This window comes from Marmota marmota, unplaced genomic scaffold, assembly GCF_001458135.2.
Source record: "Marmota marmota marmota unplaced genomic scaffold, marMar, whole genome shotgun sequence".
NCBI lineage: Eukaryota > Metazoa > Chordata > Mammalia > Rodentia > Sciuridae > Marmota > Marmota marmota.
This window is the reverse complement of record NW_025999968.1, coordinates 35,689,007-35,716,015: the sequence shown is the minus strand read 5'-3', so window position 1 is coordinate 35,716,015 and position 27,009 is coordinate 35,689,007. Positions and strand designations below refer to the sequence as shown.

Below are 27,009 nucleotides of genomic sequence, written 5' to 3'. Positions count from 1 at the left end.
TATATCATTTTTCCCCCCAACAATTAGTCACAACAAAAAGCAGATTAGAGAATTTAGGGAGTGACTCTGACATTTACAAATATTCCCTTCCACACAAACTTCCCTGAAAGTTATAAAAGATCTGCTTAATTTGGGGATACCTTGAAGGACTTCAAGCTGTCACCGTTTCACTACCCCATGCAGTTTGAGCAAATGAGCAGCCTTGAACTTTGCAAGCAGAGTTCCAGGGCCTGGGCAGAAGGCAGTGCATCTGCAGGTCCTTGCATGACTAATTTCCTGTCAGCAAGTGATTTTATTATCATTTAAATAAGAATTTGTAATAATAGCAGTAAACTTGCCAGATGGCTGCATTGGTAAATTTTAAAGGATATAGGTTTGGAATAATTTTGTGCTTCCTGCTTCCACGTTCCTCAGTCCTCACTGCTTCACAATCAACTACGTTTGTTACCACTTTTGCTTTAGCCACTTTCAACATTCCCATTGATTAAAAGGATTTTAATAACTCAACCCCGGCTTTGTCTGCTTTAGCAGAGGACATGTGTTTCCCTGCTCCTGTTGGTACTGGAGAAGGGGGGACCCAATTGTGTTTTCTGATCATTTCTGCATGAAAAATATTGCTTCTGTCTCTTCTTAACCATCATTTAGCAGGAAAGAAAAACTACCTAAACTTCTTAGTTCTTATTAAAGTTATGATAAGGTATATCAAGAAATATTATATATCCATTTTCTCATGTTCTCTTATCACAGCACTTTTTACTCAGCAATAAATGAGGACAAGCTGGAGCACAAGAGAGCTTACTAATATTTGCAGCTTTCACAGTTTTTTTCTAAAGAATACAGCCAGAAAGACAAATCATATCAAATTGCAAATACCATTATGTCAAAAATGCCCCTAAATATGAAACATAATATTGATTGTATTTCATAATGCACAGTTAACAAAATAAGCCTAACAGATAAATTTAAACTGTCAATTATGCTTAATTAAAAAATACAGTTTCCTCAGTCACGATTTTAAAATAATAAAAGCATGTGTTGAATCCTCTCGCTCTGAGATTTTTGACAGAATGTTTGAGAAAGTTTTGTGTTGGAGTTAGAATTATAAAGAGTGTTTATGTTGACTCCTTTTGACTTAATATATCAGCATAAGTACTAAATACTAAATAAAGTCCCTTAATTGAAAGCTTGGAGGCAAAGTGATGGTACCTTTCAGGCATCTACTTTCAGATAATAGTATTTAATATACACAAGTGACACTGGTTTGAGAAACTACTATCCACATTTCTTAAGCTTTCTTAGTGGTATCTCCACACTTAAAATGCTCAACTCATAAACTGCCTTGAGTTCAATACTTTTCAAATGAGGTTTTTATTCCCACAGGTCAGTAGCAGCTTATAGGAGGTTTAGCTGCCTCTGTTGGCATTTGTCAGCTTCGAACATCCCTCCCATCCAACTCACAGCTTGAACTTCCTCACCTTCCAATATCCATGTTGGTTGCCTGGAAAACAAACTGTTGAACAGCAGCTTTAAGAAGAATAGATTATTGACTTAGGTCCGTTCAGTCTTGTCTCAAATGTGATCTATGTTAAATATTTTTGTGATTAGGTCTTATTATTTTACTTGTTTTTTTTTTTTCCTTTTTGTGATTCTACAGTCAATTTGGGCTGTAGTTCTCATTTGTTTTTTTCTCTTTATTCTGCATACATGCTTCCTAATTGTGGTCTCTTTACGGGAGGCTACAGCTAATTGGTAAAAAAACAGAGAAATTGATGAAAAAAAAAAGCAAAGCAAAAATATGTGCACCTTCAGGAACATGTTGCAATTGGGTGATTCTTTAAATTTTTGTTCATGATTTTTTTTTCCCTGTCCAATGGACATATAATTATATCGTTGTTTCTGTGATGTGAAACAAAAATTAGATGTGGAGGAAAACTAAATAGGGAACTTCAATGTTCTTTTAAAATGAAGAATTTAACTGAACCACTCAAAAGTCCCCTGCTGGGCTCAGGCAAGCTGAAATTAATTCAAGACGGCAGATAAAATTTTTAACCATCCCGGGTGGAGATGACTGATGTGACAGCTCTCAGTTAAAATGTCTTTTAGTGGAAAATGCATGCGTATTAGTCAAGAGATGTGACATAACTGTCCCGGATGAGAGAAAATGAACCAATGACCATTTGCATTGAGAACAAAAGAAAAATTCTTTCATAGTAAACTGTGGAGAAAGGTAGACTAATAAGTTTCAATTTCTCATTTATTCATTCATGTTTGGGAATATTTTGTGTGATCTTATTACCTTTATAAAGAACCCTCTGAAGGTTAGGATGAACATTATATCTTGGGCAATAGTTCTTTTCTGGCTTGTCTACATATCAGGAAAGAGAAGATTTTTGAATAAAATATCTATGCCCCCAAAAGTTAGATAATCCTTTCCCCCCCCCATGGCAAGTAAAACAGAAAAGTATAAATAGTCACGCTTTAAAAGCTGAGCAAAAAAGAAAAAAAATGACAAATTTAAAACTCAATTTTCACTTCATGAATGAAATTTTGATGTGAGAATTTTTTTTCCAATTTGTTTTTTTACTATAAAACAATGTAAACAAAACAAAAGTGGATATGAGTCTATAGTAAAATGTTTTAGGGAAAGAAAATTATTTGTAAACTTCGGATGGAAAGAATCAAACATGTGAAAGTCAAGTTTAATTTATTTTAGGAACAGAAGCTTTTAAGACATAGTTACTAGTCAGAACTGAAAGTATAATTGAGTTTTATAGTACAGAGTTTATTCTTCCAATCAAAATCAAATGCATTATCATAATTTTGTTATCAGAAGTGACACTGCTTTAAAAGGAACTCTCAAGTATAAACCTAGAGTTCTCTCTTTTATGAACAAAAGGAAAGAATCAACAAAGAAGTATTTTAGTGTCAAGGCTAAAACAAAATTTCCAGTTTGGAAGTTAGTTGTTTTTTTTTAATAATCCATTATCCTCAAAATAATATTTTAAAATATAAAATTTATAATAAAATAAACATTATATACACAGTAGTTAATAATGCAGAGTGATTTGTAAAAGTGTCTTTGAAATAAAGTGATGCTTTACCTGAGCATTAGTGATAAATAGGTGTTCTTCACCTATGCAAGATGTTTTTTATTTCCAGGGAGAAGTAAGATTTAATCTTCTGTCTCTGGTCTTTCCTTGTATCTTCCCTTTCAGAATACTGAGGTTTTACTCATTCATTTTGTCAGGATTAACGCTTTGCATATCTTCTCTTTCTGAACTGTAGCATAATTTTCTGTGGAAAGCTATATGTCAACACACACTACAAACTACAAGGCTGACTTTTTTTTTTTTTCAGATACTCTTTCACTAAATTTGTGACATTGCTTAAGTATTTTTCTTTGAAAGTATTTTACTGATATAAATGCCCAACATATCTTTAAATCAGAGACTAACTCATTAATTTCTGTGAGCAGCTCAAGACAACACAGTGGTATTTTATTCTATTATAATTTGCAATTACAAATGACATATTTAAATGTCATTAAGCAATATTAATTATACTTCCTATATGTGTATATGTAAATTTTATCTTTCAACAAATACATACTCTTGGTTTTTATGGAGTCTCACTCATGAATAGTTCATGTCTTTGCCATTCTTTATTATATACTTCCTGCTTCTGTAACTTTATTACAGTCTTCAGCCCTTCTAAGTTATTTAAAACATGCATTTTAAACAATTTCCTTCTGGTCTTCTGCTTTTGATAAGTGTTTTTTAATATCATGTACAATAGTATTTTGTACATATTCCTGTTGCTTATCCATTCTATTCATTCTGCAAGGGCACATCTAAGCTACAAGTTTGGGCTGCCTTTTTATAGCTGTGGAAAATTCAGGATCTTCTTCGTACTGATAAGGTCATGTCATTTATAGCCACCCAGTTTGCCGATACTTTACAGAACTGTGTAACAGAAATAGAATGTAAGTCACATAAATAATTTTATAATTTCTATAAACCATATTAATAAGATAAAAGAAACAGATGAAATTAGTAATATTATAACCCCAAATCTACAGTTTTGTATTAACATGTAATCAGTATAAATTATCATTAATGAAATATCCATTTTTTGTAATAAGTTTTTGAAATCTAGGGCATACATGCATCACACATTAATTTGAGCAAACCACATTTCAATGCTAAAATGTCACCTGGGCATTGAACTTATACTTGTAACATATGATTTGAACACATCACATTTTAATGGCCAACAGCCACACATGGATGTGGCCACCATAATTGCAAAGTGGCACTCTAGGACTCTTCTTCTCAAATTGTGCTTCGTGATCAACTAGCATGTGTGTCACCTGTCAGCTTGCAACAGGTAAAAAGTTTCAGGTCTTACCCTAGACCTGCTGGATATAAATCTTCATTTTAAGTAGATCCCCAGGTTTTTGTATTCATATTAAATACTAAAAGGCATTGCTTAGGAACTTAAATGTAACACATTTCCTTTACCAATTACTCCACGTTCCATGGAATTTTTGCAACAACTCTATTGAGATATTCACATACCTTAAAATTCACCCCCTTAAAATGTAAATTCAGTATTTTTAGTATGAATTACTGTTATCTAATCTTAAAAAAATTTCCTTTACCTAGAAGAAAAACCTGGATATATTAGCAGTCACTCACCATTCACTCTGGTCCCAGCTTCTGACAGCCAAGCTGATCTACTTTCAATATCCATGGGTTTTCCTATTCTGGACCTTCCATATGAATGGTGTTATTCAATGTGTGGTCCTTTTTGTCTGGCTTCTTTAAATTAGCATGTTTTAAAAATTCTTCCATATTGTAGCACATGGATCTCTACTCCATTCCTTTTTAAGGTCAGCAAATATTGCATGATATAGCACATTTTGTTATTCTTTTCCTGTTGATGGACATTTTATATATTTTTACTTTTTGACTATTTCAATAATGCTTCTGTGAGTACTCATATGCAAGTTTTTGTTTGGACATGTACTTTCAATGCTGTTAGACCTTAAAGTGGAAGTGCCGAGTTATATACTAATTCTGTTTGACTTTAGATGGAATGGCTAGACGGTTGTCTAATGAAGCTGCATACTTTTATGCATTACCAATAATCTATGGGGGTTTCAGTTTTTTAACATCCTTGCCAACCAATGTCATTATTCATTTTTTTGAAATTCTAACTTCTATTTTAGTGTGTATAAGTAGTGTCTCATTTGGCTTTAATTTGTATTCCCTAATTAATAATAATGCTGAGCTTTTTTTTCATGTGCTTATTGATCATTTGCATATGTTTTCTGGAAAAAAAATGTCCTTTGCCATTTTTTGAGTGTCTTTTTATTATTAATTGTAATAATTTTTTGTGTGTATTTTACATTGTAAGATACATAATTTGTGAATATTTTCAACCATTCTATGTACTTGGTGGATGGAATTACTTAAAGCACAGACATTCATAACTGAAAATTCTATGTCTATCTGTCTTTCCATCCGTCCATCTTCTTGTACTTTTGTTGTCATATCTAGAAAACTATTGTCAAATCCAAGGTCAAGATGATTTACTGCTCTGTTTTCTTTTAGGAGTTTCATAGTTTAAACTGTGATTCATTCTGAGGTTTTTGGTTTTTTTGTATATGGTATGAGCTTTGGCCCTAACATCATTCTTTTACATGTTGATTTTTAGTTGTACTGACACGATTATGTTTGAAAGACACTTTTTTCTTCCCCTGAGTTGTCTTTGCACCATTGTCTATTATCATATAACCCTTAATGTAAGGTTTTAGTTCTGAGCTCTCAATTGTATACCATTCATTGACAGGTCTCTTTTTATGCTAGAATCCCACCATTCTGATTATTATAGCCTGTAGTAAGTATTGAAATTGAAAATCTGGATCATTTAGTTCTGCCTCTTTTTTTTAATATTGCTTTGGCTCTTTGGTGTCTTTTCTATTTCCATATAATTTAAGGAGCAGCTTATCAATTTCTGCCAAAATGTTAATTGGAAATTTTATAGAGGTTGTAATGAATCTGTAGGTCAATTTTGGGAATACTACCATCTTCAAAATGCTGTCTTCCAATCCATGAATGTGGAATACCATTCCATTTATTTAGGTCTTCTTTTATTACTTTTAGTGATGATTTATAGTTTTCAGTGCACAAATCTTAACATTTCTTATGTTAAATTTATTCCTTACATATTTCATTATTTCCAGTAGTTATAAATAACGTGTTTAATTTTATTTTAAAATTGTCCAATTTTGTCTTGTATCTTACCACATTGCTGAGCACAGTTGTTCTAATACTTTCATGAGTATGTATATTCCCTATTTTTTTATATCTACAATCATATCATATGTGAATAGAGAGGGTTTTACTTTCTTCTTTTGTTCTATTCTTTATTTCATTTTCTTGCCTAATTGCCCTGGCTAGAACATTCAGTATAATAGAAGTGATGAAACCAGTGACCCTTATCTTGCTGCTGATCTTAGGGAGGAAATATCACAAATTTTATAGGTTTTTTTTAAATAAAGGAGTCAATTTTCATATGGTAGTAACTTTTTATATTAAATATTATATTAGCTGTGGGATTTTTCTAGGTGGTTTTCTCAAGTTAAGAAGTTCCTTTGTTTTTCTAAGTTTCTTTGATGTTTTTTAACATGAAAAGGTGTTGGATTCTGGCCAACAGTTTTTCTGTATCTTTTTGGAATGATCATGTGGTTGGTTAGTGTTCTTTATTAATTGGTGTGTTAGGTTTTTGACTCCCCTATGTTAAAATAACTCTTGAATTCCTGGAAGAATCCACACTTGGTAATGTTGTATAATAGTTTTCATATGTTCTTGGATTTGGCTTGCTAGATTTTCTTGAGGATCTTTCTATTACATGCATAAAGAGTATTTTGTAGTGTTTATACTTGTGGTGTCTTTGTCTTATTTAGGTATCACAGTAATTCTGGCCTATTAAACATTTCAGAAATGTTAATTATTTTTACAGTTTTTGGTAGAGGTACTAAAGAATTGGTGTAAAATCTCCCTTAAACATTTGATGGTATTCTTCACTGATGCCTCACAGGGCCTAGATATTTCTTTTGGGGATTTTTAAAATCATTATTATTAAGAATTCAGTCTTGCTGGGTGCGATGGCACCTTCCTATAATCCCAGTGGTTCAGGGGGCTAAAGCAGAAAGACTGTGAATTCAAAGCTAGCCTCAGAAACTTAGTGAGAATCAAAGCAATTCAGTGAGACCCTGTCACTAAATAAAATATAAAAAAGGGCTGGGATATAGCTCAGTGGTTGAGTGCTCCTGGGGCGGGGGGGAAGAATTCAGTCTCTTTACTTATTATATATGTATTCAGAGTTTTTATTTTTTTCTAGAGACAGGTTCAGTGGATTGTATTTTTCTAAAAATTCATTTGATGGGTAGAACTCTTTTCCATCCATGAAACGTGGCCATTAAGTGAATTGAGAAATTCAATTATTTTTTCACCAGTCTTCCAAGTATTTTGCAGCAGAGATCATTCACTGTAGTTTTCGATGTGACTGTGCAACCAGAATGAGCCTGGAATAGTGTGTAGTTTCTGAAAATTAATTATGAATTTCCAAGAAGTAGAGACCAGAACAATGTCTTTCTTTAGCCACAGTTGACTTCCTAGACCCACAAAACATGCATAAGACATTTAAATAATGAAGCCAGATGGACAACGAGTCTCAGTAATAAATGAATGTAAGTAATCCTTCACTTCTCCTCCCAAATTAATGACAAGTTGTAACACACAAAAGATTAGATCTATATTTTTGTAGTATAAATCACATTTAAGTTAAATCCATATACTGTGTATTGAGAGAGATTTGATAAGACTCAATCCAATCTTGCACTCAACATGATTCTTTCATATTCCTGTCTTAGAGTTGGGATGATAGCCCTTCTCTTCTCTGCTTGAATAATAACAGTAACAAGGCAATCATCTCTTGCAAAGCAAACCCTTCTATTGTGAGGCAATTCTAATATATAGTAGGATCTTTCTAATTTTAGAAGAAAATAGCCTCCTAACCTATATACACTTGATTCTGATTCTGCCACATAAGCGATATGGGTCAAGTTTACTTCATTTATTTTTGACAGCCCTTCAGGTATGAGAAAGCAGCAGAGTATTTTCTTCTTACTAGATTGGTAAAAAATGAAGTAGAGTGGAACAAACAAAAACCAGTATAGAACATACTCTATGCTCATAATTCCTTAATGAATTTTCACTTGAAGCAGTACACTTAAAAAATCTCCTCTAGACTTAGGTTTTCTTTCCTCTTGTGTTAGCATGATGTTAAAGAAATAATCCAGAGATAATAAATATGTACAGAGAAAAAGCAGATAATAAGGTATGCCTAATGAAATATTTCCTTAAAGTATTTTGAAAAGACTTGTCTTTGAAAGAGTAAGAGAGATTAGTAGGCATATGATCAGTTCTCAAAAAATTTGAGATGGCCATGGTGCAGAAGGAGAATTATGTCCGTCAAAGGTGCCATGTCCTATTTTCCCCTCTCCTGTGAATATGTTAGGTTATATAGCAACAGTGATAAATATGGCTAATCAACTGACTTTTGGATAGTGAGATATCTTGAATTTTCTAGGTAGACTCAATGTAGTCTCAAGTCCCTTCAAATTGAAAGAGGGAAGCAAAAGAGGAGGTCAGTGTCATCTTGAAAAGGATTTGATTGGCTTTTGCTAGTTGTAAATGAAGATGGAGAATGCAAGTGCTCTTTAGCAGCTGGATGAGGTAACACACCCTCCCATGGTGCCTACAGAAACTTGCCAATCTGTTTAGTTTAACCTAGTGAGGCCCATGCAAACTTCTATTGATCCTTATGATAATAACATTATATGGTTTAAGCTGATACATTGTGGTAATTTGTTACAATAGCAATAGAAAACTAATATAGTTGTTTAATAGAAAACTACTACTTTGATCTGGATTCAGGTCCAATTACTAAAATTCGTGAAAGTCACTAATTACCTATATGTTAAACTCTGCACATTTTTCGGTCTTCATTTTGACTTCTCAGAAGCATATGTAATTTTAACTCTGCCACATTTTCCTCTATGATATATTTGTTTTTTGCTTTTCATGACCCAGCACATTCTTAATTGTCCTTCTACTTCCCTGGCCTCTTTCTTGGACTCTTTCAATGAAACCCGGTTCAAAATTTGAGGACTTCTCCCCTCTTTGCTCCAGAGTTCTCACCTGCTTTCACTGCTACTTTTCCTAGAGAGCATGGAAATTTCAGTCTCTAGTCCAGATCTCCTTAGTGAGCTCTATCCATGTATTTCATTGCCCACTGGAATCTCATTTCTTTTTCTCAGAACTTCTTCACCTCTGCATTTCACATATTGAACTCATAATGAAGAAGACCAGGTACCCCCACCCAAAAAGACCCTTGCTATAATTAAGCTGCTCTTCTTGTTGGAAAGATTTTTACAAAGAGTATCAACAGGGTATCAGCAAAAATTTCTGCAGAGAGATTGTGGTTTATAGTTTCCTCTTTCTCATAAATGCCATATTTTCAGACAATACATGTAAAACCTATGTTTAGCCTAAGAATGTGGGACTATCCCATTGAGTATAAGTCTAAAAGAATTTCTACACTCCAGGTCCAGAGATGTTTAGGTACTAACCCCCTCTGGACTGCTGTAGCTAAATAAAACTGCTTCCTGGAAATTCCTCATGTGTCCAGCCTCATTATCCTACATTGATTACTTTCCTGTTCTCATGACCCCACTGTTCTCTTCCTTTCACATGCAAGGAATTAGTACAACCTGCCAATGTAACATTTTTCAGCTATTTCTTTATTCTGCCTCCGCCTTATCAGCCAAGTCTATCTGTTCTCACCTCTGTGGCTCAACTCCATCTTCTCTGGACTGTTTTACATTCTGCTATCCATATTTCAGCCACAATTGTTTTAAAGTGCTAATTCTACTCTGTCATACATGCATCTAACACTGTTGCCCATAGTTTCTCCTACAAAAGCCAAATGATTTCAGTTAGCTAAAACTTTTCAATAGCTCTGATATTATCACCTGCCCCAAAATAATACACAACACAGTTTTAGTTTCAGTCATATTTTTACTTCAAACAATAAAAGGAATGATAATCGTGGAAATATAGAAGGTAAAGCCGTGTTCACTATGAAGATCAACCAGTTTTTTTCTTATTGTAGTTCTTCTTCAGTATAATTATAAGTTGTATCCTTATGGTTGATTGAGACAGTGGTAAGTAGGCTGTGTTTCGGAATGAGTCAGACAAGGGTTCATGTAGTCGAAAAATCTATTGGACACGCAGTCAGATTTTATTTTATTTTAGATTATCTTATATACTATATGATTGCATATTGATGCATATGAATCATTTTACATCTATTCCCCAATTAAATGGATGTCAGTGCCAAATTAATTGAACCCTAAACATCAGTTGGCTCTTCATTCACTGATTGTGTTGTTAATGTATGATGCACAATGACATTGTAAAACCATTATTAGTTCAACCAATTGTTGAATATATTGGTTATTTGAAATTCAGTGGCAAGAAAATTTTTCTATCTATTTCAGACTGCTATGACAAATTATAACAATTTTTAAATTTTAATAGTCCATGTGAAATAATTTCTTAATATTGTTAAGCTCTTATATTATTACAGACATTTAACTTAAGTAAAATAATAAAAAAATAGTACCATATTTAATATTTACAGATTCATGGTGGTATTTATTATTTGCTTTTATATAATCATTATAAATCAGGATTAAGCTACCTTGTGAGGAGAAATATAAATCCCTTGATTTTGATAGAGTTCTTCTGTCTGTAATGTTTGTACTCTTTCCTTTATACAATGGTTCCCAAAGTAGGCTTCCCACATCAGTAGTATCAACACCACTTGACAACTTATTAGAAATACAAACTCTTGAGCCCCACATCAAACCATCTTAATCAGACACTCTGGGCTTAACCCAATAATAGGTGTCGGAATTGGCCTTCCAGATATACACTAACTATTGAGAACTATATTGTTATGCCACTTATAATACCTTTATATGACAAGCACCCAACATCTTTCTTTTTGTTCTCCTTTATCTTATTAATTTTTAGACACTAATGGAATCAGAAAGTAATTCAATGTTTTTTTCCATCTTACTTACCAAAAGATTACACAAATTAACAAATAGCATTCCCAAATATATTTAGGGTGGCATACAATTAAAAGGTTGAAATGTTTTTAAACTGAGTGTTCTCAGTATATAAGATATTTATCATCAGTATCTTGAACCAATATTCTCATTTTATTTCATTATGGAAGTTTAATGATTCTCAAAATTCCAGATTGATATTCCAAAGAAAGACACTTGTAACAGGTTTATATTTGGAACTTTTTCTTTTTTCTTTCTGTGTAGGAACAAAGCAATTCTTTATATATCTGCTTTACTACTATTGAAGGGGATATGGTATTCCCCATAGCTATTGGAGTTCATGGAGTGGGGACTTGTTAGTAATTAGTAAGAACCTGTATGCTCCTTGTTCTTTGGCATGTTGTTGTTGAATTATTTTGAATATTTATTTCACTACACTTTAGGCTAAAGTTGAGCTATTGCTTATAAGAAAATTTCATTCTCTCTTCTAAAACTACTAAATGAGTATCTAGGTTATAGATTGTTTATGAATCGGAGATTACCTATATTTGATTATTAGGTCAAATATTGGTTCTTTATATTAAATTTTAGTGTGTGCATATTTACCAAAATTCTCATAGGAGTTGTGAAAGTTAGATAATAATAGCACATTGAAGTCCTGAAATACAGCCTTCACTGCCCCTGCCTTTTAGCCTAGGGCTTTGTAATTCAGGTGTTTGACTTTAAAATTAAAGGAAAAAGAGGAATATAAAAACTACCATGCAACATGCTCATTATGAAATTAACTTCATTTAAGTCTCCTAGTCCCTAAGTACAGTAACAAAAAGTATAATCTAGTGCTGTTCTCCAGCAGGCTGAATGCACAGGTTTAAAACAGATTATCATGAATACTTTGAAGGAGATCGAAGTTTGCTGATCACAGTGCATGAGTTTAGACATAAGCCAGAACCTGCGAAGCCCCGATGCCTATATTGGGTAGAGCTTGCTGATAACCAAATGTGGTTAGTAGAACTTTTCTCAATGAATATATTGGTCAATGCAGCCTTCCTGGGAAAAGACCTTGCCCTTAAGAAGCTGTGACTTAGAATGCCCCACTGTAGCCTGGTGTTGTGGGAAAACAGTTGACCAGATGAGATGAGCTGAGTTAATATATGTAATTGGGGATATTGCAGGAGATAGTTGAATTCTTTGGAGAAAAAGTGATTCACAAATTAATGCATTGATAATGAATGTCATTACCAGTTTACTAGTAATAAGGCCAAGGAATAAAATGCACCTCTAGCTTTTGCAACTCAAGGGATGTGTGTATCTTAGATAATAAGTACTTGTAGTAGTATCAGCTTATAACTAAAAGTATGTGCTAAGAGACTCCCCCAGAAGAGTTTGTCTTCTGACATGCTGAATTGCCCTGGGGTTGGTGGCAGCTTAATAAAATATGTGAGTGTTCAGTATGGAGCTGTTAAGTTATTTATTCCACTTCTGATACTGCATGCATGAACTGCCACTGTTTGATGAATCACTGAAGAGAATGGGAAATGACAAACAACTCTTCCTTTAGCGGCTGGTCACACTGACAGCATCAATAGAAAAACACATCATGGCTTCTAAAATGCCACATTTTCACCATTTACCCTGAATAAGACATGAAGCTCTTTAAGGAAAGCAGTAGTATGTTATCATTAAGGGCCAGCTGACAGAGAAGCGAGTGTGCTTTGAACTCTCTCAAGTCATCATTCTTAATTTCTTCTCTTCTTAGATGGAAGGCCCACCCACATGGGCTCAGAGCAAGGCAGGGAGGGACTATTGCACCGTTTAAAATCTCATTGATAGATTGGTTTCATCAACACCCCTCCTGGCTCCTGCCATCGGGAGAAGCTCCTGTTCTCATTAGGGTCCTGTAATGTCGGTGGCTAACATTGTTCTCATGCAAATAGAATGACACAGAAGATAAGTGCCATGAAAATTCAATTTCCCCCAACCATCATTACTTCTTTCCTTTTAGTTATTCCCACTCCAATCTGCAGGAGGTAATGTGTGCAATCTGCTGGTACTTGTGCAAGATGATTACTGCATTTTAGTAATGAATTTCCCAGCACTAGGGGGTGTTTTCGCAGGTTCCCTGGTTTACCTGACATGGACTGGGCAGCAGTTCTCACTCAGCTCTTGCACAGGGAGCTCTACAATGGTGGATACCTGATTAGGACTTGTATCCAGGACTCTTTCTTCTGTAGTCACCAACAGCTCTTGTGAAAGTAGATTTGTTTAATGTCATTACCAGTTTACTAGTAATAAGGCCAAATAAAGATATATGGAAAATAAAGATATATGTCTACTTGTCTAAATCAAAGCACAAAAACCCTCTCAAAAGATGATAAGAACATTTCTCTGAAGTCAGCACCCAACTGTAGATAATGAATAAGAATGCAAAATCCAGGATGGTTCATATAAACATATTGAAATGATAAAAGTAGAGATGTTAAATAACTCTTGTTTTGTTACTATGGAGAATTCCTCCTTGGGCTCAGCTTACTACTAGGAAAATTGATGGGGTACATTTTAAATCCCCATACCCAATACTATTCTCTATATTAAGTTTCTTTGACAGTGAAAATATGTAAACATTTTATCCTCAACGATTTGTTAGGTTTTAGATGTTCTTTGCTTCTCTGAAATTATCCTCCAATTCTTCATTAGTTTGGGAGTTGACTGCATAAAAGGAGAGAGAGAGTGACAGAGAGAGAGAGAGAGGGAGGGAGGAAGGAGGGGAGACAATATGACTACTAAAATATAAATTCACTATACAAAGCAGATTTCTTCACCACAAACAAAATGTGAATTATACTTTCTGTGATGATTATATCCCTAATAGTAAATGAGAAGGGCAACTACACAAGGCACACTTTTTAATGGCATTTATGTAAAACTTATTTATTGCCTAAATAAGTAGAGATGATCTTTATCAATGAATAAGAAAAACACTTTATATGTGGCAACATTTTATGTACAAGGTGGACTAAACAAAAACTGTTTATAATTATTTGAAAGAAAACATTGCAGTTATTTTCTATAAAACTTTTCTGGACAAATGTATTTATTTTTCTTATAAAGATAAAGATATTTTAGTAGGGTAAATGGATTTATGCAACTCCATTCTCATGATCTTGAGATATTTTCCTTGGATTGATGGCTTGGCTTTCTTCCGCATTTTTTAACTGCTGAAATTTACTTGTTTATTATTGTATCTCCAAAAGTTAGAGATGTTGATACAATGAAAATAGAAATCATTTCTTCATGTGAATCATTTAATTTTGTAATATATGTCTATATATTTTATATGTGTACAATATACTATAATAATATATTATAATTCTAGTAACGTTGCCAAAACTGCTTAGAATGTCTGTAGCACACAATTTCTAAAGGAATTAGGCTAGACTGGGAAAAGGTTCTTAAAGATCAGTGATGATCTCTTAACATATTAGTGAATTTTTCACACAACATGCAGTTTAGGTGGGAACAGTTGCCAACATGTGGTTCAGAGAGTCATATTTGAACTACAGTTTTAATTCTACTACTTCAAGTTAGATACTGAGCATCTAATTACTATATTCTTGGCATGTAATTACACAGGAGTTACAGTTTATGTTGACCTTGAGAAATACTGATACTGCAATTTTAATCTAAAAAGTACAACTTGAGTGTGAAATTGTATGCTGATTTGAACTGCTTGCTTTGTGAGTTTGCTCTCCTGAAGAATCATCTATTACTATGATAATTTCCTATGGAATTTGAATATGTAAAGTGTTATTAAAGCATCCTTTATGACTGAATGGTTAACTATTTACACAGATAGGTAAAGGAAGGACTCCAGTGGGTTGGAAGGAGTTCCTAATTACAACACTCCCATCCTGTAAGCTTCATGGCTTGCCCTTCTCAGAAAGATAGAACCAATGGAGCATGACTGCCTAGGGCACTTGGTCCCAGGGGGGTTTACTTGTTTGTTTAGTTGTTGAGAAAAACACATTATGACCGTAATAATAATTATGTATTTGGAATTGGATTTTTGCATCTGTAACACAAAGTTCTATCTTGCATATAATGCAGCCTCAGCACCATTTTTATGGTGCTTTATTTGCATACGGAGCAGTATGGGACTATTCAAATATAGACTTCATTTGACTATAGTGCCACCATTGTTAATTTAGTGTAGTATTAAGTATTCCCTGTGACCACTCTTCAAGCCATGCTTGAACTCTTCATTAGGGAAAAACGTGTGTGTATACATTCTTTAGTTGATATTTAAACTAAGGTTGAAAGATTTTATGTTGTTTTCAGCAGTGTGTCATATCTTCATAAAGTTTGACATAATATCAGGAAAGGAAAGTAGTTGAACTTGATTAATTCGATATTGATTTCACAGTACTTTTTATGATTTTTGAAATACAGCTCAATTCTGTTTTAAGCTCATTTTAAGGAATCGTGTTTAGAAATTTGAAATTTAACTTGAAAATCAATATGTAGACTTTCATTTACTCCCAGATGTTTTCTGAAAATACATTTTCTTCTCTTTGTCTCTCTCAGTAAATAGTAGTTTTTCAGTTCCACTATTCTGTTCTGCCTTCTTATTTTTTTTTCCTCTCACACCTTTTCTTTGCTATTTTAATTCTTCACTGATGCCTATAGTTTCTTTTCAGGACAAGAATATACCATCCAATTTTAAATTAGTACCTTCCATTCAAAGAATTTATGAAGGTACCGTCTAATAATAAGGTAGTAACAGAACTTCTCTAGTACAAATTCTATGTACCAATAATGTATTTAAAAAATAATCTCTTGCTAAAGAAAATATGGATATAAATAATCCATTTTAGAAAACATTTTGTAAAAACTGGAGCATGAATTTATCAGATTTTTTGGGACTTTTACACATGTTAATTTATGCTTTTTAGTATTACACAAATAGGACATATCACAGAAAAGAACACTCTGGTAAACATGACATTTAAAATGAAATAAAAATAAAATAGCTTAAAAATAAATAGTTTGTCCATACCAGTAAAAACAGCAACAGCATGGTATATATCCATGCTATATTTTTATTTCATCATTTAAATTTTGAAATTTTGGGGTGCTATAAAATTATAACTCTGATCAGAAGATGTATATTAAAATAATACTTGGCCTAACAAGTGCTGGCCTAACACCTTTAGATGTACTGCATACAATGAATGGATACAGAATATTGTGCTAGGAAAACACCTACCATTGTCTTCTGTGTTCAATTAAAATAGCTGTCAAGCAGATAAACAACTTTCCATAGGCAAGGTCCAAGACATACCATTTTATAGATGCCAAGTCCAGTGTCTTAATGAATTCTTGAAACTTGCATAATGGAAACCAAACACACCTGCCTCTGTGTCATTCTCTCTCTCCCTCTGATTATGTGATATAGCAAAGATGATTAAAAACAACTTCTTTCCTGTATGAATTGAGTAAGATCCTTTATAAGTCTTACGTATTTCCTTTTTCCTCTAATAAACCTACAAGGTATAGGGGTTATCACTAAAGGTGGGAGACACACTGAGAATTATTCTGTTTAGTCTTTAGTAATATTATCTTGGAGGTTTCAGGAAAAATTGGTGGTGTAACTTTTGCTTTTTTGAATCCTATGTAATATTTTCATGTTTTATGATATTAATGATGTCTGCTGATATTTAAAATGTATGTAATTAAGATATTCTTCAGGCCATCTAAACATGCTGCAGGAATAAAGAGCCCATACATAGATTTTACAAAGTATTATTTTATGTTATATAAATTGTCGACATATTTCCAGTTGTTAGTGTAAGGCAGAGTCCTAGCTGATTCTAATAGCAGTCCTGCCCATCATTCAACTGTTAACTTACAGAAATTCCAATAATCCAGTGATGTACATTGTGTTCTAGGCCATTTATTTCAAATGCTGTGTATTTTCAAATGCCTTAATCACAGAGATCAACAATAAGTGCTGCAATCTTTTTTGCATCCTCCTGTACTCTCTTTAACAATTCCCTGTCATTTCACATTATAATATTTATAATTTAAAATTATATCTGCATGTATATTTGTTTAAAATCAGTTTATTCATCTTGACTGACAGGTCTGGTTTATTTACCAACTTACATCTAATACTTACCAATGGTTTGGGACACTGAATGTACACTCAAGAAAAATGGTTTTTAATCATTTAACCATAGCTTACAGTTATGTTTTTTAAAAATATTATTTCCATCATAGCCATTTTTTTTCCTTTCATTTCCTTTTATATTATACATATTAATGAGGTTCTGTGTGATATGTCAATATATGTATGCAGTTTATAATTAGGTCAAATATAATTATCTCCTGAAATATTTATTGCATCATCATGGTGAAAACATTCAAATCTTTTAGCTTCTTGATTTATATAGTACATAGTCCTTGTCTGCAGTCACCCTATTGTGAGTATCATACCCAACCTTCTCTTGGAAAGGCTGGATGGATAGTTAGACAGACAGATATATATATATATATATATATATATATATATATATATATATATATATATATATAATTATGGATATATTAATACGCATAGAGTTTTGTTATTAAGCTATAACATACTTGTATGAACTAGATATTTCATCAATTCCCCATTGCATATAAAGAGTAGGATAAGTGGTTCCAGGGTAACATGGAAGCATATAGATGAAGACTATGTGGATGTCAGTATTCTGGTTGGGATATTGTACTATAGTGTCTTTCTTTCTTTCTTTCTTTCTTTCTTTCTTTCTTTCTTTCTTTCTTTCTTTCCTTCTTTCTTTCTTTCTTTCTTTTAAGATGAAACCATTGGTAGAATCTAGATAAAGAGTACAATAGTATTATTTCTTATCTTAAAATAAACAGTTTAATTAAAAAAAATATAACAATGATATAAGAACTGAACAGATATAGAAAATGAAATAAAGAACAACTTTAGTATCATACTTGGGCATTAGGAACATTTTGTATCCATAATTTACACATTAAAGGAATTAGGCTAGACAGGGAAAAGGTTCTTAAAAATTAGTGATGATCTCTTAACATATTAATGAATTTTTCACATTATCTTTGCAAATTTATATAGTTGCCATATTAATTTTTTTGTGGTGCTGAGGATTGAAACCAGGGTCTTGCATATGCTAGGCAAACACTCTACCACTGAGCTATACTCCCCCCTATTTTTGCAAGTTTTAATGGAATTATAATATATATACAGAAAGGTCAAAAAATATATATGGGTATCCAGTTTGCTGAACTTTGACAATCTGAACACATCTGTATGTGTAATAGTCAAATTTTGGAATAGACCATGACAAGTACTACAGAACCTCTTGCCCTAACCCAATGCTTATTTCTCAATAGAACTTCCATCTTCTCTTCCAACTCTTTAGATAGAGATTTCTTTTATCCCTGCTTTTATCTGGGAAAATGACAATATGTAAAAGAGTACAAAGTGCAAGGTCAGTAGGACCAAGCATTACACTTAACTTAGATGAGTATTTGTTAATATTCTACTGGTATCTCTTAACCTCATCCTCTGTGTTTGTACAAACCATGTGAGTGTTGTTTGCAAATACTGACACTTGAACTATAATTACTCAGGTATGTACTTCCTAAGAACACAAATATTTTTCTACATAATCATAATTAAATTTTCACACTCAGGACATTTAATACTGATTCAATATAATTAGTTAATAAAAATTTACATCCACATATACCCAATTGTTTCAAATATACACATTATAATTTTTTTGACACAATATTCAATTCAGAATTGTGAATTATTTTTGGTTATTCATTTCCTCAGTCTCCTTTTTTTATTCTATTTAATTTGGAAAAATTTTCATCACTTTTTTGTTTCATGATGTAGAAGTTTTAAAACAATCTAAGACAGATTTTTATAAAAAAAATGTCTCAACTATTCATTTGTCACTAAAAGTCACACATTTGGACTTACTACTATTTCTGATACATTTCTTTATTCTTGCCTTCTGAGTCCATTGGGCTTACAGTTTAAAAATATATGTTTCAGCTCTGAAACAAGGTGTATGAACTTGGATAAGTCTATTGGTCTCTTTAGACCTTAATTTCCTTGTTTTCAAATAAGTTGGATTCTTTTCCATTGATAAAAAGTCACATTGGCCTTGATGTTGCATTTGTAGTTGGTATTTCTGCCATGGAAAAGAAATCTGTATTACTGCTTCACCATCTACTACTTGGGGTGGAATAGCATCTCATGGTACAATTTTATGAATGTTAAATGTGCTTACCAGAGAATTTTGGAACATTATCAATAGAAATTCTGCTGGAAAAATTGAATTTGAGTTTCCAAGCTGTTGAAGTGTGTTTTGAAGAGCTGCCTGGCCTCACCACCAAATTAACTTTTCTCTCTCACAGCCTACTGGAGAACTTTTCCTTTTTCCTTACATTTCAAACACAAGTGTGGCTACAGGAATGGCAGTTAAATTTATATATGTATCACTTTTCTATCTATTTTGTTTCACAGATATGTAAGTAGTTTTCCTTACTCTTCAAAAATATTTAATTTTACTGTACAATGTGTGGCCTTAGGTATTAGAAAAAAATTGAAACACATTTTTATGCAGAATACATTAGGACTATTGTAGTTGCAAAAGCATAATTATTTCTATTATTCTGTAGTAGACTTTGGATTTTCTTGTTTAATAATTACGTCAAATTTTTATGTGTTTTGTCCTGGAAAAAAAACTATAGGATTATGGAACATCTTTCTATACTGTTAGGAGTGTTGACACAATATTTCTCTCCTGCATCAAATTTACTGTTCCCTGGAAAACTTAACATGGCAAAAATTTGAGCTAGAAAATGAGAAACACATCTTAATCTTGGTAATGGAAATGAAATTTGTAATTCAAATGAGAAAAGTTAGTGAACATAGTGCGTAACCTTGAAAAGTGTTATAATGTGCTAATTTGGTTCTCATAAGATTGATTCCAAACATTCCCATAAAGGTATGGATTATGTCCATTTAGTAAAGTCGAAGGTACAGCGAACTCCTGAATGGCTTGACATTCTTATAAGCATTTTTCTTAACAGACCTCTGGTCCTTAAAATACATTACGAAGTCAAGGGCCTATGGATATACAACCAGCGTAGTTCTTGAATTTTATATTAGCTGATAAATCTGCTTTGGTCCCATGAAATCTTATGAAGGCAAACATCATGAATATGCATAGTTAGAAGGAATATCACTGTGCTGTCCCTTCTTCTATGGATTTGGACTCCATAAGGTGCATTTCTCTACTCAAATTACTTTTGTTAAGTTGTAGCCTTAAAACTAGCAGGAAGAATAGGAAATATCAGGTCTTATTTCAGATCTTTGTTGTTCTTTTCTTACTTCCTTTGCTTTAGAGAATCAGACAATGGAACTAGCTACATTTTGGTATTTACATTCTATTATAGTATAATTAACTTTTCCTGTCTTGTCCTCTCATTCAAATGCTGTATCTTCATAGCAGATACCATTGCAGGTTTAATTTTTTGCCTGCTCCTAGCAAATGCCTCACTTATAATTGTAAATTTAAGAAAAACAAACAAAGCATCTGCTCAGTTAGGGAATGTTTTAATGATTAAATAAATGAATCAGTCCAACTTTTTTACATGAAAATTCCTTTGGCTTTCTAGCAGGTTAGAATCCTCACCCCTAATCATTTCACGTCACTAGATGCCTGGACTCTATTGAGAGCCACAGTTTAATTGGAATGACGCCTGGCATTTTGCTAGAGGGAATGGTTGAAAGGTGAACCTGCTCTGGGATTAGGGCGGCTCCTAGATTAGGGATTAGGGCGGATCGTGCTGCCTTGGGCACCTGCTACTTTGGAGTTCCAGTTGAGTTCTCATGGGGTTCCAGGAGAATTGGTGCACTGAGCCCGGTGAGGGAGTGTGTTCCCTGGAAGTGTGTGTAGAGTGCCGGTGAGAGTTCGGGAATAAAGAGTTGCTGTTTGAACCTACAAGGCTTTGTGGCGGCTCGGTTATTTTGTGCCCAGACAGACTGTGGCAGGACTCAATGTGGTAGTGGGGTGGGCAAGCTTGGCTGCCTTTACCTTTTTGCCTCCACAGGAATATTTTTCTCTTAGGTTTAGAGAAGTGTGTTTTTGTAGAAAGGTTGTTTTGTGTTTAAGTGATGACAGGAAATGAGAAGCAGCAGTTTTTCTATTTCCAGGGTTCAAAACAGACCAGAATGAGAACAGAATAAGGATTCCCCTCTCCATTGTATAATTTTCTGATTGTGTCAATATGCTAATGGAAAACAATCCTTTTCCAGTTTCTAACAATATGTGCATAAATACAATGTGTGTTGATAGTTTTAAAAATTCACTTGGCTTTTGGGATTCTCTCTTAAGTATTTTAAAGAACAATTTTAGTTATGTAAGTCTAAAATAACCATGTCTTTCAGTATTTGTCTTCAAATTTGCCATGATTTAATAAACTTTATCATTTTATATTAGGCAGTCTCTAAAATAAAAGAGATCATAAGACTCCTGACTTGCCAATTGTTGGTAAATCACTCTTACTAGGTATTTGAATTAGATTTATACTCCCCAAAGAACATTTCCATTATTGTTAATAAAAAAGTCATTTATTAAGTAAAATGCAAGTTTACAAGGTGGGAATTTTGTGAATGCTGTTTCTGAAAATCATTTTTCCACTTGTAAATCAAACCTACCACCCATACTATTTTAGTGAAAACTTTTATCTGAACTATGGCTGAGTGCTTACACGAGAAACATGCTTCAGTTATGACTGCCTTGATGTTCGCCTCTTTTTTTTTTTTTTTCATTTTAAAGATTAAGGTCACTGTAAGTAGGTAGTTCATGAGTTAAAAGTATTCCAAAAGGTCGAGGAAAGGTTGAAGATTACAATGGAAACAGAGACAGTTTCCCACAAAGGGGACAGGAGTACCCACTGTGGTCCTCTCAGGGTCTCTGGGGGTGGGATGGGATCTGACAGTGATGGGCTTCCCTTGACTGCTTCCTTTCTTTGTACCCTAACTCTGGTCCGTAAATAGAGCAGCTCATCATGCTCTGAGACTGACACTGCGGAAGCTTCATAAATCAGTTAGTGAGTGTTCTGGCATGAACCTTTAGCCACTGCCTTCCCTCTAGAGCTGACACCTGTCACCTTTTAAAGAGTGCACATTCTCTGTCACTGGTGCTGAGTCCTATCTTTTTTTTATTCACTCTCATATTCTGCCTAGGTGGTCTGATCTGGATGCTGCCCATATGTGATTAAATCACTCCCACATGGACTTAGTAGGTTTTTATTTATGTCTAAAATCTTAGAATTTCCAGATAGTCATTGGGTATACAACTTAAAACATCATACAAAAGGCATTTCATTTTTAGAAGATGGTTGAAAGAACATAAGTATGCATATGAAAATTTTATGTATTTGTAATTACTGACAGACTATTGCTTTTATTGGGTTTATAAGCTAATACTATAGAGCTTTTAAAATATGAATTCTTAAGAATCTTTAAGAAATTGTGAATTAAGGAAGAGGGCTTTGGGCATCATGATACCACAGCCTTCTTCATTAAGTCAGTAACTATTGCCTATTTTTTCTATTAAAAATATGTATCTTCTCCATAAAAAGCATGTCATTTTATTGAAAAAACATAAGTGAATAAGCAGTATTATTATCTGGTTTTATTTTGCCCTAATTATGTTTTCTATTTAAATGGCATGTAGAATCCCTTAGCTTATACAGAGGAGTCATGAAAAAAGTTTGTAAAAAGTTTTCAGTCACTAATTAACATGAAAAGAAACTTATACCTCTCTAATATTTGCATGTTAATGGCACTGAAATAAAATAGCCCACACAGCTTTGGCCATTTCTCTCCTTTCCTAAATTTAGACCTTATTTTGAATTCTGTTGAAGCAAATGAGGATCCCGAGGTGTTTGTAATTGGGGGGTATTAAATGCAAAATACAAGCAGAGGGTGCTTAAAAGGGACAGAAAAAGTCAGTTTCCTATTGATTGGGCCATGGTGGGATAAATGTGTGGCTTCTGCCCTTAATGGAAGCTGATTGTTCGGGGATGTGCCGGTGAGACTGGTCGATTCTTGAGCTGTTGTTTACTGGGAAGGACAATATCAATTTTCCAGAGGGATGATTGGTGGGATGTCAAGGCTGTCACCCCTTTCTCCTCGTCACTGACAGACAGCCCAGTGACAATTACCAGTGAAGGGACATTGACTGCATTGGCATATACACTAGAGGATAAAACTGGCAAACAAAAAAAGAGGAAGGCACTCTGTAAAAAAGATATAATCAGCACTTGTCAGGACTGGTTACATATATGATGTCTGAATAACAGGGCCACACATTGCCTTTACCATCGAGGCCATGTGGCCCCTTCCATCCTGCCCGGAAAATTCATCTTGGAATATTTGGGGGAGGGATAGCATTAATTGTTGAAATTATTTCTATTCAAGAGTTATTATCAAAACAAAAATAATTTCCATTACCTATTTTTCTCATTAAATCCAACTTTGAAAACTTGAATTTGAAAGGAGATATTTTTATTCTACAGAAATGATGACATGCATAAGTATTTCCTTATGAATTGAGATAATTTTTATGACTTTTCCTTTTGGGCTTATGTTACAAAAGGAAAATGCACAATTAATGAGCTGCATTGCACAGATATCGGAACAGTTTTGCCAGAAAAGTATCATTTTAATTGTGGGAGATGCTTTCTTCAGAGTTGGTAGTACATTTGATTATTGCTAGATTTTCTAGAAAGATTCTTCTATCAGCCCCATGGTTTCTATTTCCTTCTGTTCCAATGCTAAACAAGGTCAAATATGTTTAAATAAAAAAATCAGAATGGCCAGTGCCTACTTTAACATACAGAGAAACTAACAACTGAATTAGTCAGATGCCCTGGAGCATTGGAACTTTCGCATAACTGCATTTTATTCTCAGCAAGTGACTAGTCTTTTTGTTAATTCATGAATGTAATTTGCTCATTTCATTGTATTCACTCTAGTTACTTCTTAGGATCACTATATTCTGCTGGAAAGTTGCTATCTGGAAAAAATCACAAAGAAAAAAATAGTTTATATAGTCAGTTTTATATATTCTCATAGGAGCTCAACACCTCCCTCTGCCACAGTCTGGCAATACTTTTTAAGCATATGCTAGATTGCCTGATGAGCGTTGTTTTTTACAGAGTGGTCACTGTAGAGATGAAAGTAATTAGATATACGTGGTTGGTTATCTCTCCCGTGTGTCATGCATGATTTACATCAGATGGATTTCTCCTTAGTGAGAAATATTGTCTTAAATGCTATTTATGTGATTTAGAAAAGAATATGTATTTATTTTAGAAACTGACAGGCATAAATAAGGGCAAATGGTGGCATAAATATTACACATTATCCTATCATTTACAGGAAAGTGTTGTTAACATTTTCAATTTTGTCTCTTTTGGTTTTTGTTTGAATATTTTAAGTGTTTATATGTGTTATTTTTTTATGAGGTCTTGATGCTACTATTTACCAGCTTGATAAATACATAGAAGACAGTCTAATGATGTTGATGGTTTTCTTTTATTTTAAATAAATACTTTCAATACTTCCAAGTGATTACATATGGAGGTTGCTTTTGATTGAGGTTGTAAGACACTATGCAAAAGTTATCATTAGTTTCCTCCCATAAACCATGGGCTAATTGATTTTCCATTGAACTCATTAAAAATAGATGCTTAGCTTTTTAGAATATTGTCTCAGAAACCCAAGGCAGGACCCAGGTCCTCTGGGATGCCATCAACTGACCATTGCAGCAGGCCTAGAATAGTGGCCCTCCTACTTGTCAGGACTGAAGTATTTATCCCATTTCCCAGCAGATAAACATTTGTAAGGCAAATAATAAATTAGCCATTAATCAGCAGAATATTTGCCTTCGATGGACTCTGAATGGAGTGGAGATGTCAGGTAGGTAGACAAGGTAAATCAACAAGGCAGAATCGATCAGAAGAGCCACCCACAAAAAACTGGCCCTTACATTTCAGAAAACACTGGCCCTTACAGTTAAAGGCTTTGAAAGGTGAGAACATTTTTTGAGAAAAGAAAAACTATAACATGGTGTGGGTAGATTTTAAGAATAGAAAGTTCTTAAGACACTGTTCACCCATATTTATGCTTCCAACTGATGATATGTTATTTAGAAGTTTGATTTGGAAAAGATTGTCAAATATTTATTTTTGAAGCTCTGTATATTTAAATATTTTTACCCAGAGAGCTTTCATATCTTATTAAATGTGCCCACATTTTTATTCTTTTTTTGAATTAACAATTTGTCAAGTATATTGTATTAAAAACAAGAAGCGACCTTGATATTTTTGTGTTCTTCCCCGCCCCCCCAATTGTATTGGCTAGTATGATGCAAAGACTTTTAGATTTGGGTTTTGAGAAATCCTATATGTTGAGCTTTGGCTGGCCAGTTAAAAGTCATGTGCTCCTGGGTATGTCACTTAACCTTTATAACCCATAATTTCCTGAGTTGTAAAATAGGTCCTGGCACTGTTATTATTTTCTTTTATAAAGAAATCATGTATGTTATATAGGTTTATTCTAAAGCATTGTTCATATTTAATAGTTCTAGAAGATGAAATTATTAAATGGAAAATCAGTTATTGTTGCATATCTTTTTTCTATTATATCTAATTGGTTAGAAATGCATATCTTGTTTCTGAAGATCTTATATGTAAAGAGATTAAATGGCCCAGTGGTTATAAAGAGGCAATATTATCTTTCCCAATTCTCTTGAGGTTAGAAACTACAACCTTTGTTTTCTTAGAATTGACCATGAGGGAAATTGCTCTTGACTCCAAACACCTACCATCTGGCATACTCTGTCTTCTTATTGTGACATAATACCTTAGGCATCCTAAAAGATAAGTTTGGAACATTTCCTGGACCCACCACATGTTTGTTGTTCATTTATTTACTCACATGTACAAGAGAGAATGAAAGTAAACATAATAATCATAATCCTCCACATTGACTCCTGTTATTTATTTGCTGACTCCCTCACTTCCCACGGGTATAATTCTACCTCCAAATGCGGTTTCCCAGACTTTGGTAGTTTATAAAGTAATGACACCTTTTAGCCAAGACATTGACTGGGTCATGGATGTCCCAGCCCCATAGTTCAGCTTGACTAAAAAAATACTATTCATTAGGAATTTTAAATGAATACTTGAGGTGTTGATTAACATTGCCTTAAGCATAGAAGACAATTAATGTTTTGCAATTTTGGAATATATGTTACACCTGAGAAGGGGAAAATTTCTTTATACAATCCAGAACCTGTTAGATTAAGTAACCTCTACTAATAAGTTTGAAGTGATAAACATTTCAATCAATACATTGTGGCTTCCCGTGAAGCTATAATGCTATTTGCTCTGTGTTATTTTTTTTTAAATCATTTCCTTAAATTTTTCTATATATATTCAACCTCTGTCTTTCATTCTTTTATATAACTTTAATGTGAATTCATAAAGAAATATGGAGTTATTATATGTAGATTATTTATTTACCTCAAGATTTAACTCCAAATCTTCATTCACCATTTTCTTTTCACTGTTTTAATATTTGTGTCTAAGACTAATTCATCTGCTTAAGTTTATCTTTTTCACTTACTTTCAGTCTATACCTATCGAATATTTATTTTTTCAGTCTCATATATTAATAC

General features: G+C 33.4%; 1 protein-coding gene across 22 annotated transcripts in view; it reads left to right on the top strand.

Moving 5' to 3' along the window:
* The window catches only part of Robo2 (roundabout guidance receptor 2), a 1,565,243-nt gene that overhangs the window by 1,119,232 nt on the left and 419,002 nt on the right, over positions 1-27,009 (top strand). Inside the window, exon 1 of one of the 22 annotated variants that reach the window (XM_048803932.1) lies at positions 24,821-25,359. The exons of the other annotated variants lie outside the window; for them this stretch is intronic. Coding sequence (XP_048659889.1) covers positions 25,230-25,359 — 130 coding nt within the window. The 5' untranslated portion in view covers positions 24,821-25,229. Of the gene's footprint in view, positions 1-24,820; positions 25,360-27,009 lie in introns of those variants that run through there. 22 annotated transcript variants of the gene reach the window in all.